The sequence below is a fragment of the Tinamus guttatus genome, unplaced genomic scaffold, assembly GCF_059628265.1.
Source record: "Tinamus guttatus ecotype Peru unplaced genomic scaffold, ASM5962826v1 Tinamus_guttatus_pri_ptg000308l, whole genome shotgun sequence".
NCBI lineage: Eukaryota > Metazoa > Chordata > Aves > Tinamiformes > Tinamidae > Tinamus > Tinamus guttatus.
Window position 1 is genome coordinate 1,558,825 of NW_028288842.1, and position 12,992 is coordinate 1,571,816.

Below are 12,992 nucleotides of genomic sequence, written 5' to 3' on the forward strand. Positions count from 1 at the left end.
CAGTTATATTGGCAGAGAAAATAAAGTGCCAAGCACATAACCAACAGTATTTAAAAACAGAGAAAATAAAGAGGAAGTGTAACTAGGAAATAGTTACTAACATGCACTGCACAAAACAAATCAGTGCAAAAATCAAGTTTTACAAGGTTAACAAGTTAGCTGGATGAAAATACATGGCATATCAAACCCTGGAACACTTGGAAAATGGAAAGTATGGCTAGAAGCCTACATTTGTAAGAATAAAAACATAGATTTTTCTCTTCTGGACCTACTTAGTATGAATCAAAAGGTCTATAGCTATGCTCCTTCTAGGAGCAAAACACTGAGGGAAACAGACATGATCTAATTTGCACTGGAGTAGAACCATCCCTCTCACTTTCTAACTGCCTCTAAATTTTTCATCTCTAGTGAAAGACCCTTTGAAATCAGAAAGAGCGAGTTCCTGATCTTCACTGGATACTTATTTATTTTGTAGGCTTCACACACCAGCAGATTTCAGAAAAGGACTCAGCCTTATAAGTGCCTAGTGGGACAAGATATCAAACTTTAAAGAGAAACATCTATTACTAATTATCACTACAGTTTTTTTTTTTCTCTACACTTTCTTCTACTCCAGATTGGGCTAGCTAAGAGATATCAGATATGTCAGTTTAAAACTCCCATAACAGAGGGATTATCCAGAGCCCATTTTGAGAATTTGAGATAAATCAATTCCTGAAGAAGACAGCACGTGAGCCCCTCTCAAAAAACAGTTCTAGAAAATAACATTCCAACTTCACAGTAGGAAAGTCAGACCTCAACTCTAATTTCATTTCTTTGACTGGGTCACAAACCAAGGATCTTTGTAGAAAAAAGAGCCAACAAAATTATGTATGACCCCACTTTAATACAATGTTGACTATTATGGCACATCATTAGGTACCCTATCCTCATACATGGGCTCCATGGCTCCAAACAGTGTTCAAGCACGCAAAAAGGGTTGTCTTTGCCTTGCAAAACTAACAATCTTAGAGTAGGACTGACTCAAAGAAATACACAGAGAAGTAGAAAAGTTTGTCACAAGTCTCAAAAGGACTTGCACATAGCCTGTGTGCAAGGACGCTACCCTGCTTATTGACATGAGCAACAGGAAGGACGTTATCAGTGGAGACCGGAGCAAAGAACAGGGAAGATAAAAAGCTCTGTTTTATCTTTTCCGAATGCCTGCTTCAAACTTGCCTTGCCCTTTCACTGAAAGTCTTTCTTAAGAGTACAAACAAGTGCTTTCCAGTCAGATTAGATTAACAAGATTAATCACTCAACTCCTTACATGAAAACGAAGGCCAATAAAGGCCAAGGACTGAATAAAAGACATTCTTTGTATTTACCAGAAAGAAGCCACAGACACAAATCTGCATATTCCCAGCTCAGCAAGGGGGTACTGCTGACTGAAACCTCGTCGTGCTGAAGTCAACGGGAACACTGCCCTGGTGCGACCAAGCTTCCCTTTGCACATTTTGCAGCACAGTGTGCTACCGATCTCCCCACCGCGCTTCTTTAGGTGGACAATAACACAGCACCCACAAATGCTTTACCTGGTGATGGCAGATTCTTGGAGGATATCAAAAAGACGAGTGCCAAGCGCCGTGCCACAGCTATGCTAGGACCAGGGGATGCCAGCCCTGGGCACTGCCGGCAGGGGAGACCCCACACTGGGCAAGAGGAGCTGCAAAAACACTGCCAAAAGGAGAGCCAGGAAAGCACTGTTGCTGGGCTTACATTTAGGCAGTCCCACTATTCAAACACAGGATGTCTTATCCACCTTTAATGCTAAGAAGGTCTCATCCTTGAAAATATAGAGCAGAGAAGAGCTCTAGATTCTGCTACATTTATATATGGCCTAGAATATCAGGGTGAGAAGTCTCTAGGTACCTTTGCATTTTTTTTTTTGTCCATGAAGCGAGAAGAATTGTGGTTCATCCCATCTGCTTACTGCAGAGGAGAAAAGGGGGCTGCAGGATTTCTTCCTCCCACCACCACCATCTCCATGTGAAAACCCTCCTTTAAATTTTCTCCAGAGATTTCTAGGCATAGATTTAACTGAGCAGTAACACCCTACATCAAGTTCAAATGACTGTAAAGTGCCTGAGGGAATTTCTATAAAGAGCATCATAGTCATAGAAGGATTATTTATGTTTGGCTTTCTCATTTCTTCTTCTGGCACAACAGTGGATCACAGAATAGATGTGTGGCTTTTGCATTTATATTCTCATTTCACCTAAATTTTCTGCTGTTAAGCCTAACCCAATGAATTAAATTTGCAGCACTGTTCCTGGGATCCCAACCTACGCTGTCAATATGCCAAGCCCTACTGAAAGGGAAAGGAAGCAGGACAAGCCAGGGGTTTTTAGATTAAGGAAAAGCTTGGAGCTGGAATAGCACGGAAAAATGCCTATTAAAGAACTATCCTACAAATATTTTAGCTAGCCTGCAACCAGAATACAGTACGTTTTCCCATTGTACATTTTCATCATATTCACAGCCTTATATACACAGACTAAAGGGTTGTTTGTTGTTGATTCATGCACTGCAGGCAGGTCCAATCCACCTCGACTCTACACACTGAAAAACAAAGAGATAAAATAGGAATTCCCTACAACCTTTGCTATGTCCCTATACATATATTTTATATATATGTGTATGTGTGTGTGTGTATATATACTACTTGCCATAGTAAAAAAGTGCCATTAAGCTCTGCCTTTCAGAGGATTATTCCCTGGATGTTTAAACCATCTAGAAAGGCAAAGACTGATGATATGTTGTGAGGGTCCCACATAGTTAATCGTCACAAATGTTCCATAAAGGCCATCAGAAAAACAAAAATAACCCAAGGTTTAAAGGAAAAAAAAAATCTGACTGAAGGAATTGTTCAGTAAAGACAAAAAGACCATGGGGAGATTTGATATGTGGAAAAGATTAGAAAAAAATTAACTATAGCCAGGGTGTGATTTTCCATCAGACATTGGGCAATATATCTTTCCTGTAAGGATAGTAGAGGGCTGGACTGGACTGCCCAAGTGGCCTGTGGAACTTCTACTACCGGAAGCTGCAAAACTTTATTAGTTATCTGATAGAAAGATATTAGTCATATCTATCAGGCAGAGTCCAGATATGGTTGCCTGCCATGGCACCAAAGCAAGGAGGGTAATGACCTCTGAATACCTCCTCCGGACTATGCTTTGGTGAAGGTTTTAGTACGATACCATCAGAATGAAATGATGGTGTCTGGGCGCCGCAGTGCAGCACTAAAGCCCTGTGAGGATGCAAGGTGGGGTTTTTGCTTAGACACAAACAAACAAAGCTGCCCTAAAAGCCTGGCCTTGTAAAGTAGCATGAGGGAGCGCTGCACGTCTGGACTGGATGCTGTGACTGAAGGCTTTCCTCCGTGCAGGCTCCACACTGCTACAGGGCCGGTGCAGAACTCGGCTCGGTCCTGCTGGTTTCGGTGCGGTGGCTTTGAGGCGCGGGCGCACGACCGGGGCTGGCGCCGCCTTTCCGATGCACACGAGGGTGCTGACGAGCACGTGGCTGCCAGGCCTTCCTCGGCACAAACGTGCAGCGAGGTGAGGCACGCGCTTAGCTAGACCAACAAAATCGGAGAAGGTGCAATGAAAGAAGGAGAAACTCTATGCAACTATTTAATATTCAACAAAATATTTAATAAAAATCTGTGAATAATGAAGAAAGGCTGACAGGTGGCCAGGATATTAAGGCTTAATCTCACTCAAGCTTTAAATATTAAAACCTCTGCCAAAGTAGCAGAGGTTTCATTGCACCTGTAGGTGGAAGTCTTGGTATGTAAATGGGTTTGCTACCAGGAGAAACTTTGCATCAAGAAAGAGCCTCCTTTAGCCATCTCAATACAACTCTAAAGAGCTCGCTAAACATCCTTTAGATGGTAGAATTTATGGGGGTAAATGTAACAGTTGCTCCAAAACCACCCACACCTCATGCACCTACCCAGGGGATCAAGAAAGGAAAAAAAAAAAAAAAAAAAAAAAAAGGCATGGAAATGACTCAGCCAATGTTCTTATCTATTACCCCAAGAGCAGTTAAGTACAAACAGAGCCTTACTGGGAACTCGGTACGGCAACACATTTGATTGTTGGCGAGAAATAACAGAAGAAACAGCCAAACACTTCTGAAGTTAATAACTTGGCATCTCCTGCAAACACTACAGTCCATCAATACCCAAGCCCTACACTTCACATGGTCTCCCCTTTTACACACAATTTTAGGGTCAACCCTCGCACCTGGGTCTAAAAATCAGGCTGAACAACACGTAGGGTTTGCCTTCAGTAAGCTAAATTCTCCCCTTAATGCAGTTTGCATTTCTTACACAGATCTAACTTAGCATTCATTCATACCTATGCTCTCAGCCTGTGCCTCTTATTTAAATCAAACTACTGCTTTTCCTCACGCCAAATATGTTTTTCTTTCCTGGGATCCTACCATTACACAAAAAGGGAAAGAGCAAATGTATTTTACATCAAACTCGCTTTCCAAATCTGCACTTTCTGAAATAATTACAAAATATCCTACTAGCTGCAGGACCATGGAGCCCGCTTTGCCACAGCGCTCCCTTGACAGTCAAGTCCAGCCTCAGCAAAGGACATAATAAAAATCTCTGGTCAATTGAGAAATATTGTAAGCAATCAAGAGAAATAATAGAAGAAACTCTAATCAACAGTTTGACAAATACAGCCTTTTTCCTGATGATGATGCGTCTAGAAACAACTGCGAACTTTCCCAAACTTATTTGTAGTCTGAAGCTATTTTCTTTAGGTTTCTTGTAGACCATTTGCAAAAAGGTGATTATTGACAAGAAGCTCACTGCAAGCAGGCATTTTTTCCACTTGGTGACATTATTCATGAGGAAACTTTTGAAGAGATTTGGAGCAGGTGGGGAATCATATTTTAGTAATTTGAAATAATTTACTTGAATTTATTAATTGGACACTTTAAAGTACAACTGAAATGCAACAAAATCAGAAGAAGCTTAAAGAGCTCATTATATTTTGTCAAATTGAAAAGTTCAAAACTAAAATTTGATTTTTTTTCATGAAATGTAGTCTCTCCTTTCCCTCCAAAATACTTTTTTTTTCTTTTTTTTCCACAAAATAACACTTAACATGTTTTTTGAAAGGTGGGGAGAGGAGCTTGGAAATTCATCTGCATTCTTGCTTTAAGCTTTTGGCAACAAATGAAAACAAGCAAACAAACTTTGCTTAAACAGGTCAATAGCACGGTGTGTTTGCTCTTTGGTGGCAAAGGGCTCTGCAGTTTGGAAACTCTGGGGAAGAACAAGATGGGAACAAATGAAAAAGCATTCTGGAAAATGTTTGAGACCAAGATATTTTCTATTCTCTACCTTAAAAACAGATGACTTGTAGTTCAGTTTTCTCTCACATGGTTTTGAGTTACTTCCTGACTCCTCTTCCCATTTACTCATAGCATCTAAAAAGGCTGCGAGAACGTACAGAGCCCTGTTTTCTTCCATTTGAATCAGAAAGGATGGTAAGCATCAGTCCTGCTTTCGTCCTTCCTCGCTACATCTCAAGCGGGCCACAGCTACACGGCTGAACGAAGAGGCGAGTCCTGAGGGAAAGGCCTCCTGAACTCAGACCCAATCTTGGTATAGTATGTGGCCTATGGTGGGGAGTCACCCATGGCCTCAGCATCCAACCTGAGCCGTTACCGTCGGCTTATTCCGAGTTTTCCCATTCATTTTGGCTAGAGGAGAGTGATCCTCACCTCTGAATGACACAGCGGTAGATCCTCAGCCACGGAGCCAAACTCACTGGCTAAAACTGAAAACTTCAGGCCTATGTCCAAAGCTGGGAACACACAGAGCTGCTGCTGTTAACAGCTACACCTACATCTTCACCTATATGCAAACGCAGCCTTTGGCCTCCTAAGTGGCGCTGCAGACCACAGCAGGTAACGAAGCAAAGCTGCTGTCAGGAAAAATCTAATTTTAACAGCAATCGGGCTGCATTATCCGAGAGCTGCAGGCAACACTACGCTGGTACATCTGGGAGACGAGCTGCAGTTGGGATCTCCCTCACACTGCAGAGGGGCAGCAGGACAGGCCTCGTCCTGCGAAGGGAACACCTCACGTCATCACCCGTACTTCGGATATGGATAAAAAAACAACAGTGGTTGCTCTCAGGGCGGGGAAAAGTTTTACTTTCTGTAATACTGCATTTCTGTTTCAAAACATTAATTTTACAAATCAATAGCAAAAATGAGACAGGGGAGGGGAAGAGGAGGAGGCTGCACATCTGGCAATTGGGAATTTTTGGTTCCTGGAAAATTCTGCAATTTCAAACTTTGCTCCTACAAGCTGAAAGTCAGAATGCTGAAATTTTTCACACAGTGACTTCTCCCCATCCCCCTTTTAACATGTTTTTCATTTTGTCTATCAAAAACTTAAAACTAAAAAGAAGTGGGAATACAGGAAAAAAAAAGAAAAATCTATTGATGCAGTAGGAATTTTATATATATAAAATATATATACACACATTACATTGCAAAAACAGTAAAATATCTAACATTACCAAAACCTTCTAAATCTTTTCACTTCAAAGAAAATTTGAAAACCAAAGAATTGATACAAAAAGTTTATTTTAAGGAAATAGCACTTTTCAGTGAAAAAGCTCTTCACCAAAAGATGTTGAACCAGCTGTAATAACTTTATGCGCACAAACTGTTCATAAGAGTAATATTCCATTTTTTATTTTTCACATTCAGTAACAAATGACTTTTTACATATTAAGGCCCGAGATCCTTGCATCATTTCTTCATCGTAAGTCTCCACTGAGGCACAGCAAGCTTATTCTATTCCATAAAACATGGCAAGTTTCCCATTTGGAGTCACTTTATGCTGTAAGTTAACAACTGGTTCAGGATTGAGAAGAGACATCTTCTTCAAGCACAAACTGGCTTAAATCCAGCAGACTGATGTGGATGGAGCTTTTTTCTTTTTTTTTTTTAATCCTAAAGGAAATATTTTTTTCGATTATATCAACATAGCTGTGGCCCTTTACATTCCTGTTCCATCCCCTGAGCATTTCAAGGTATAACCCACCCTAAAGTGCTTTTAAGCTGTTGAATACTTCTGAAAGGAATATTCATCTTCACAAAACTGCTTGCCAGTTGCAACTAAACTAATAGAAAACATTCTTCAAAGCAGAGGGCCTGACACATTTGGTCTAGTATTTTTCTAGAAACAGGCAGCATGCTAGAAAATAACTTAATTTAAGAATTCACTACTAGTAAGTCTTCCTAAGCTTTTAAGCCTAACAGGGTTTCATCGGATAGAGGTTTACAAAACTCCTCTGGGCAAAATATATAAGAATAACAAACCAAGCTACAAAAAATTCTTCTTAAAAGGTATGTGATGGTGGGAATAGCTGTGAGTAGCATCTGCCAGCAATGAAGTATGGAATAATACTTCTAGAACTGGTCCTGGAATTGCTTTTCAGAACTGTTTTAGAGTTGGAACACCATAGAAATTTAGTTTTTCCCCCCACACCCACAAAATCTAGCCATCACTTTAGACCAAGGGACCCTGAAGTCCCAACTCATTATTAGCTCCTGTGTCCCCCATGTTGCCTTTCCAACCAATAAACTTTGGAAATAGGCCTGGGAAGTGGGAAGCTGCTGGCTCCTCGGATCACAACTCCTCTCTAATCAGCATTTACCTCTCTGAAGGAGCCTATCTAATACTCCACAATTTTCTCTGGAAGAATGCGGGGCAATAATCTCCAGATGTTTGGCTTTTCTTTAACTTACAGCAAAATAAAACAGATCTGCATCCATGTACAAAAGTCAATATAATAATGTGATTGTTTAGCATCAGTTGATATATTAATTAAAAATACAAGAAGCCTAGATCAGTATTACAAATTACCAGCACTCAGTAAGGCTACTCTTATCCAAAACACATTTCCTGAAAAACATCAAACCATGTCTATTATTATAAACACAGCCAGATGGCAAGCTCACATTGCTTGCCATCAGTAAACATCATTAACTTGAAAGTAACTTGGATACCTTTAAACAAACTGCCATCGCCCCTTAGCTAAACACACTGAAACTGAAGTAATTCTAGATGAGAATTCAAAAGGGACCAGGAGTTACTCCAGATAATTTCCATGGGAGCAACTGAGGTAAAATTCTAGTTCTCTAGACACTTTTTAACGTAACCCCGCCAAATTCTACTGACATCAAGGGAACTGATGAGTTTGAGCTTGGATCTAAATACAGGCCAGAATTTGCCATTTCAAACAGTTTAAAGAGATGGATGCCAATAATATTGGCAGGTCTCTAAGTGCTCTGCGAGCAAAGCCCGTTTCCCTCAAGATTCACCTCTGCGTTCTGCAGCGTTGCCAGTTCTCATAGTGTCATCACACGTCTTGCCAGACTTGATGTTTTATTTAAAGTGACAGCTCTGAGGACACAGGATTATGTAAGAGGCTCAGGCCTCGTTTAACGAAGGCAGGAGTCGGAGTTTGAAACCTAGGTTTGTGAGCGCAATCAGCAACTAAAATACAGACACCACCTTTCTAAAATAGCCAGCCTTTATCATTATTTTAAAAATCAAGAAGGGCTTCTCAATCTCATGAACTTTTTATATCCGAAGGGACCCATCCTGGAAAGTGACAGGGCAATATTAACATACAGGTCACTATTTCATAATATTCGCATCTATTCGCACCACAGAAGTAAAAAAGCAGACGAGAGAATTTTGTATTGAGAAATGAGGATAACACCATTTCTTACACCATGCTACCATTGCGTATATTAATATATTGATAATTAAAGTGACAGAGCAAAGCTACTAACCTGTGGGAAGAGCGAGTAAGTTGCATTATCAATAGTGAAAGAATATAACAATTCCCCGTCAAACCAGAGATTCTTTCCCATGGGGGAGTTCTGCTTTGTCATGGCAAAGAGCTGGCCAGGGTCACAACATTCTTCCAGTAGTTTCCTAAGAAAGGCAAGAAGAAGGAAAAAAAGGATTAATTGGCATGTCCTCTCTGAAGACCACCTTTAGCTGACGCTCTGGGCACCTGAGATCCGGCCGTTCTCAGACGCTGTTCGGAAAGCCAAGCATTTTCCCAGTTACCTGAGGAAGAACTGCTGATTCTATACTGTGCATCAGAACAATAAATACTAATGGAGAACTCAGAAAATTAGAATATTTAGAAATTCATAGTTTAATTGTGCAACTTCAAGTTGTTTTTAAACACACAGAGAAGAGCCAGAAATCACATTTTTATTCTGGAAAGTCTTAGTAAAAATGTGAGCCATCTGTTCACTTGAGTGGCATAAAATGAGAACAAGATTTATTTTTTAAAAAAAAGTGCTTTTCAACCACTTTTAATTAATAAAAATCCCCAGTCTCCAAAACACACAGAAATCAGAGAAAAATCCCATCTGAAGTGTAAGAAAACTTACTCAAAGAGGAGTTATGTAAGCTAAGTATGGAAACATATGGCCACCCTCTCCAGTTACTCAATATCCTTGCTATTCTCAGAGCTGTATTAGAGCCTGCTTTCTAAGTGAAGTCCAACTTGAGTCATCCATTTGCTATATATATATTTTTGGGTACTATACTTCTTGCTTCCTCACCGAAACTGTATATCCCAATTCGCCCACACTTCCCCGAAATAGTTGTTATTGAGCTTGACTACAAATCTGAAAGCTGCCTAGGTGTTTGAAACTTGTATTGAGCAAAAATTCTGTACTGCAGCCTGCTCAGCAATTCATTTCCTACAACTTGCATGATGAAAAGCTTTAGACATCAACAAAGTAAGAATATAGTATCTTTCTATAGACAGCATGGCAGTCTCTCTCTAATGCAGGGGTGATCCTCATATCAATGTTTATATACAATAGATACATGCAAAATATCCATTATAAAATGTCATTTTAGCATAGTAATACATGGATATTTCTTATTGTATACATTTAGTATTTAAAGGGACTCCTAAACAGACTGAACTCATCTCCAGTGGCTGCCGAAGAACTGAAGGTGGGATGCAGAGAAAGAACAGTTATTAGAGAACAGTTATTACAGATTGCTTAAATGCTTGCTATAACTTTTCTCCCTTGCTAAAGAGAAGTCTCTATTTAAAAGAAAGAAGTGGTTCACACAGACGTTTGTCATTCACAAAAAAGTTTCACAACTGCTTTTCTTCTGTAAAAATGCATACTAAAAAGATTGATGTTTTCCCCCTCAAAAATGTTATTTTCCATAAAGTCACACTTTTCTGTTACTGTGTGAACACCATTTTCCATACACGTTCCAGCTGAAAACTGCTTAGAACATTAGAGTGGATTTGTTTTCCTCTTTGCAAAAACGGAGACAACGTTAAAGTGTTGCACAACAACAACAAAAAAGTCTAAGCCATAGCTGTTTCTGGGGATGTTTACCATTAAAGTGCTGCTTGCAGAGCTGTTTCACCTCCGTTCTGACAAGAAGACACAATAATGTGCTACCGGAGAGGTCATTTCCTTCGCTAGACATGCCTTGGTCAGCCCACATCCACCACAGGAAGGCTTCCCCTCGGCCTTCTGCAGATGCTCGGATAAAGCCTTCATCTCAGTGCTGTGAAGTTGAAACCAAAGGAAATTTGAAATCCCTCGCCAAATTGTCTTTGCAAAACAGGTTTCAGAGGCGCAGAATAGAATGTTGTTCCAGGTGAGCAAGAAAATTTTTGGCTTTCCATGAACTCCAGTCTGCAGCCTCTGGAAGGCTATTTAACTCGTCATCAACAAGAAAGAAATGCATTTTTGCCTCACTTTCCCTCGTTTTCATTGTATTTTCTACCCCACTGCAATTTTTTCCAGGAGTGACTGCCTCGTACAGCAACTAGCATAAGGCAGTCCAAGATCAGCTAATAACTATATTAAAAAAATTAAGATTTCCAAGCAAAAGCCTACAACTAATTCCTTCCCTGGAAGTCAGGTCTGAGCAAGAAGCATAAAAATAACAGACAATTCGGTGAAAACCACGTAGGGAATGCCTTATACTAACAAACTTTTCCTCAGCCAGGGCAAGCTGATGAATAAAAATCATACAAAGAGCTGCTCTTCCCCTTCACCCCTCCACCATCGAACTAGGAATATATGCCTACCATTTTCTCTCCCCAGAAGTGCATTCTTCCAGGTCTCATACAGTCTTTTATTAATAACCCTCTTCTGAAAGGCACAAGGAGTCTCCTCAAAGGTCCAGAGAGATGCAGGTCACTAGTTTAGACATTATGCACAAACACTCTGTGCGCTCACATGTGCTTTATTCCGCAGGATCGCAATCATGAACAGCTAAAATATCACACTAGAATTCACAGATCTGCAGGAGGTTTTAGCCAAGGATTTCAACTCTTTGCAAGCATCTGTTCAATTACAGGATGAGATTTGGAGTCAAAAGAACTTCATCTCCAATTCAGTAGAGATGCGTAAGAGAAATATTACATAACTTGATTATTGGTATTCAAAAAGTACTTGGGGTACGTAGCTCTGAGAGCTCTTAAGGGACAAGCAGAAGACCTACCTGAGGATCTCACTTGAGGCCTCTACAACTTCAGCCTGACTTGAGGCACCAGGAAGGGCACCAGCCCTAAGTGGCTCCTGCACATCAGCTTGAGCAGCAATCCATGCATGAGGCAGCAGCTGAACGTCAATTTGGAGGTGTCACCCATGTCCCCAGGATCTCCTCTGCTGAGGATTTTTAGCAGCGGGTGCTGCACGTTGAAGGCTGCAGAGAAAGGTTTGGTGCCGAGGACCCCCACGCCACGAAGCGCTCCCGCGACTGACTGCGGCCTAGCGCTGGAGCGGCCTCACAGAGAGACCCTCACACACAAAGCCAAAGGGAGGCTCTGCTTGGGCTCAGGAGCACCAGCTTTTTCTTCACCCACTATTTGAAAATGGTAACAAGAAACGTGATTTATTACTATTATTACTACTCTAGTACAGCCTGGCTTTAATGGCAGCATTAAAACAATGACCAAGGTTCAGGCCTAGTTTGAGCTAAAAACAGCTATTTGAGGCAACCAGACTGTGGCCAGCTCCCTGGCCTTAACTGCTATAGCACCAGCCTACATCCAGCGATTTCAATGTGGAGTCACACGTTGACAGCACAAGATCACAGCACATGGGCTGGCAAAACCTCCTTTTGCTCATATTTCAGTTCACATTCACCTTAACTTCCCATATTTTTCTTTGGAATTAACCAACTCTGAACACTCAAGAGGAAAAACTCATGGGCCTTCTGAGTCCCAGATGGCACTCAGCCCAAACCACCCTCCTATCCACCCAACCAAGGGGTTGTAGCCCAAGTATAGGGGGCTCTTTTGGGTTCAGTAGGGTAGGTTTGGTCAGCTCTGTTGCAGTCAAATCGCTTAACTGCTTCTAGCTACATATCATGTGGCAAAGGCCACTTGGTTTGGCCACCTCCAATACCCTTAATTTCAAAATCTAATACCGAAATTCTCTTAAATCTCCTTCAAAGTAATGTGTCCCTAAGATAACATGTTGCAAGATTCTTTTTGTGGCAGAAGAAAAATGACGGTCACTAATAAAAGGTTAAAATCTTTCCTTTTACCAGTTTGCGCTCAGCTGGGAGTTTGAATTTGTCTCAGTTTAGCTGCTAGCAAAAATCTTTTTGCCTCCCTCCAACCCCCCCCCCCTTTTTTTTTTTTTTAAAGATTCCCCTGTTCTCAAATTTTACCCACCCCCCTTGCCTTCTGATGAGTGGAAAAGATGGAGTTTCCTGAATCTCCTGCTTAGAATAAAGCTTTTCACTCCTTTTGTCATTCTTGGGACTGTTCTTTCTTCTTCAAAATTTACCTCTAAATATTCCAAACCTGCAAGGAGTATCTTGAGCACAGTCACCCCCTGCCAGCTGCAGGGACAAAACGACCTCTCCGCTATTACCCATGTGT

At 41.0% G+C, this 12,992-nt stretch overlaps 1 protein-coding gene across 1 annotated transcript in view; it reads right to left on the minus strand.

Moving 5' to 3' along the window:
- Positions 1-12,992, minus strand: part of ST8SIA1 (ST8 alpha-N-acetyl-neuraminide alpha-2,8-sialyltransferase 1) — a 96,048-nt gene that overhangs the window by 63,368 nt on the left and 19,688 nt on the right. Inside the window, exon 2 of the mRNA XM_088528401.1 lies at positions 8,890-9,034. Coding sequence (XP_088384527.1) covers positions 8,890-9,034 — 145 coding nt within the window. The remainder of the gene's footprint in view (positions 1-8,889; positions 9,035-12,992) is intronic.